The 3,263-nt window shown below is 42.4% G+C and overlaps 1 protein-coding gene across 1 annotated transcript; it reads left to right on the top strand.

Moving 5' to 3' along the window:
* The first annotated feature begins 1,866 nt into the window (after positions 1–1,866).
* Positions 1,867–2,445, top strand: LOC113290726. The gene has a single exon (XM_026540310.1). It carries the CDS (start codon positions 1,867–1,869, stop codon positions 2,443–2,445), a length of 579 nt encoding a protein of 192 aa, XP_026396095.1.
* The last annotated feature ends 818 nt before the right edge of the window (positions 2,446–3,263 follow it).

Below are 3,263 nucleotides of genomic sequence, written 5' to 3'. Positions count from 1 at the left end.
AGAATGTTTCTCTCTTGGGGGAACCAAATCCCACATTCACGTCAGTTGAGCCTGCCAAAGAGATCATCATAAGGAAAAAATAAGATCCGGAGATGATCAAGATAGGAACTTTGATGGACAAAGACCGAGAAGAATCATTGATCATCCTACTCAAAGAATACAGGGACATCTTCGCATGGAAATTAGGGGATATGCCAGGGATCAATCCAAAGATAATACAAAATGAACTTCGGATAAAGCCAGGCACCAACCCCTTCAGGCAGAAATTACGCAAGATAGCACTAGAATATCATCAGGCAGTTGAGAAGGAGCTTCATAAACTGATGGAAGCAGGATTCATAAGGGAAGTCAGATACCCCACCTGGATTCCGAACATGGTCATCGTATCAAAAAAGAACGGCGGGGTAAGGATATGCATCGACTTCACCAACCTCAATAAATCCTGTTTGAAGGATAGTTACCCACTCCCAAGCATTGATCAATTGGTGGAAGCTATAGAAGGATATGAAGAATTATCGTTTATGGATGGATACTCTGGCTACAATCATATGGCTCTGGCAGAAGAAGATCAACAACACAAATCATTCTTCACTCCGTACGACCTCTAATGTTACACCTGAATGCCCTTCGGACTGAGGAACGCAGGGGCAACATACAAGAGGATGGTGGATGCTATTTTCAAAACATGGATCGGAAAAACTTTGGAAGTCTATGTCGACGATATACTAGTCAAAATAAAACTTCACAAAGATCACCATCAGGATTTGAGGGATATTTTCAGTGCAATGAGGAAATACGACATGAAGGTAAACCCAGAAAAGTGCACTTTTGGCGTCACATCAGGAAAATTCCCCGGATACCTAGTAACGAAGAGGGGCATCGAGGTCGATCCCGCTAAAATCCAAGCAATTGTGGAAAGGCCATCCCCAAGAAATTTGAAAAGAAGTTCAGAAACTCAACGGATCCATAGCGACAATAGGAAGGTTTATTACTAGATCATCGAACAAATGTAAGCATTTCTTCAATATTCTCAAGAAAGGGACCAAATTCGCATGGAACACAGAATGCGAAGAAGCTTTCCAGAAGATTAAAGAATACTTGGCAACGATCCCAATCCTACAAAAGCCCGATCCTGACGAAGTGTTGGCACTCTATATAGCAGCTACCGAAGATGCAATCAGTGCAGTACTGGTCAAAACCAACACGAAGGTTGAACAATCAATCTATTACGTCGGTAAGACTTTCAACACGACAGAAAGAAACTACACGAAGATCGAATAGCTCATACTTGCATTAGTATGGGCAACCCAAAAGCTGAGAACCTATTTCTTGACTCATTATGTTCGAGTCCCGTGTAAAGCGCCATTAGAAGCTATTCTTAAAAGTGCCGGGAAAGTAGGAAGAATAGCAAAGTGGAATACTCATCTTGATCAATTCAATATTATCCACGCGATCCAAACTGCCAAAAGTCGCAAGTTTTGGCAGATTTTTTAGCAGATTTACCGATGGATAATGACGAAGAAGTGAAGGACATGTCGGGAGCGGAAGAAGACGGAAAATATCCAGTCGATGTACTCGAACCCTCAAGCCAGAGAAGATGGGAGGTCTTCGTCGATGGATCAAGGAACATAGAAGGTGCAGGCATAGGCGTGGTAATCACCTACTGGAGACAGGATCGTACACGCACAAAGACTGGAATTCAAGGGGCACACCAATAACATCGTGGAATACAAAGTCGTAGTAGATGCCCTTCATTTGATAATAGAAATGGGAATAACTGGATTACGCCTGACGAGCGATTCATAGTTGGTCATCCGACATATAAAACTGGAATATAACGTTTACGATGAGACCCTCTCAGCATATATGGCCTTGGTCCAAAACCTAGCATCACAGGTGCCCAACATCAAGTTTCGACATCTATGCAGAAAAGACCTCAGGCATGCTGGTGCCTTAGCATACATATTATCTATGCTAAAGGATGAAAGTGTCAAAGAAATCAAAGTAACAAGGGTATACGAACCTTCGATCACTCCACATCAAATCTTCGCTACCAATCATGAAGACGATGTAGGAGAGGATATTGCTAACGATGACATAGGGGAAGATATCGCCGAGGATTTTATCGAAGATGGAATTTTAACAACAGCAAACGAGGACGAAGATTTCAGCAACAAGGAGGACTGGAGAACCGGAGTTTATCTTTTTCTTAAAGAAGGAACGCTGCCCGAGGATTTGAAGCAAGCCCGAAAAGTACAATCAAAAGCAGGGAGATACGACCTTCTTGACGGAATTTTATACACGAAATATTTCCTCGGACCACTATTGCGTTGCTTATCAAGGGGGGAAGGACATCGCGTGTTAAAGGACATTCATTATGGAGACGCAGGTAACCACAACGGGATGAGATCATTGGCGGACAAAGCAAAAATGCAGGGATATTAATGGCCACACATGATACAGGATGCCGCTATAATGTATAGAAGGTGTGAGGAATGCCAGCAATTTGCTAAAAGAATCCATGCTCCAGCAACGAATTTAAACTCAGTGGATAGTCCTTGGCCATTTGCGAAGTGGGTCATAGACATCGTTGGACCCCTGGTCGAAGGAACAGGGAAAAGATGATTCTTGATCGTAGCCACTAACTACTTCAGCAAGTGGGTGGAAGGCAAAGCTCTAGCCAGAATCATAGACGTGGACGTATTCACTTTCATTTTTCAAAACATCATCTGCAGGTTTGGCATCCCCGCAGAAATTTTCTCCGACAATGGCAAGAAACTACAAGGGAAGAACATAGACATGCTCTTTGACACCTTCAAGATTAGGAAGAACAAATCAACTCCCATCTACCCGCAGAGCAACGATCAAGCCGAAGCCACAAATAATACTCTCGCTCTCATCCTCAAGAAATCACTAGATGAGCACAAGGGCCGATGGTGTGAACAACTACACAATGCATTGTGGTTATACCGAACCACACGAAGGTATGCTACGGGAGAATCTTCGTTCCTCCTCACTTACGGAGCCGAAGCCATCATTCCAACAGAGATCATGTATGGGATGTCGTAGGCTCAACAAATTAATAAATATATTTCCCACTAATTAACTGGTAATATAGCGGTAGTAAGAGATTGTTCCTACGGAGAGCTGTGTAATTGATAGGTTATTTGATCAGCAAAATAAAGTAAATAACAAAGGGGGTTTTGGTTGTTAGATAATTATAAAGACAATAAAGAAGAAAGATATGATCAAGGAATCATTCG

The sequence above is a fragment of the Papaver somniferum genome, chromosome 6, assembly GCF_003573695.1.
Source record: "Papaver somniferum cultivar HN1 chromosome 6, ASM357369v1, whole genome shotgun sequence".
In the NCBI taxonomy this organism is placed as follows: Eukaryota; Viridiplantae; Streptophyta; class Magnoliopsida; order Ranunculales; family Papaveraceae; genus Papaver; species Papaver somniferum.
The sequence above is the reverse complement of the archived record's forward strand: the minus strand, read 5'-3'. Positions and strand labels throughout refer to the sequence as shown.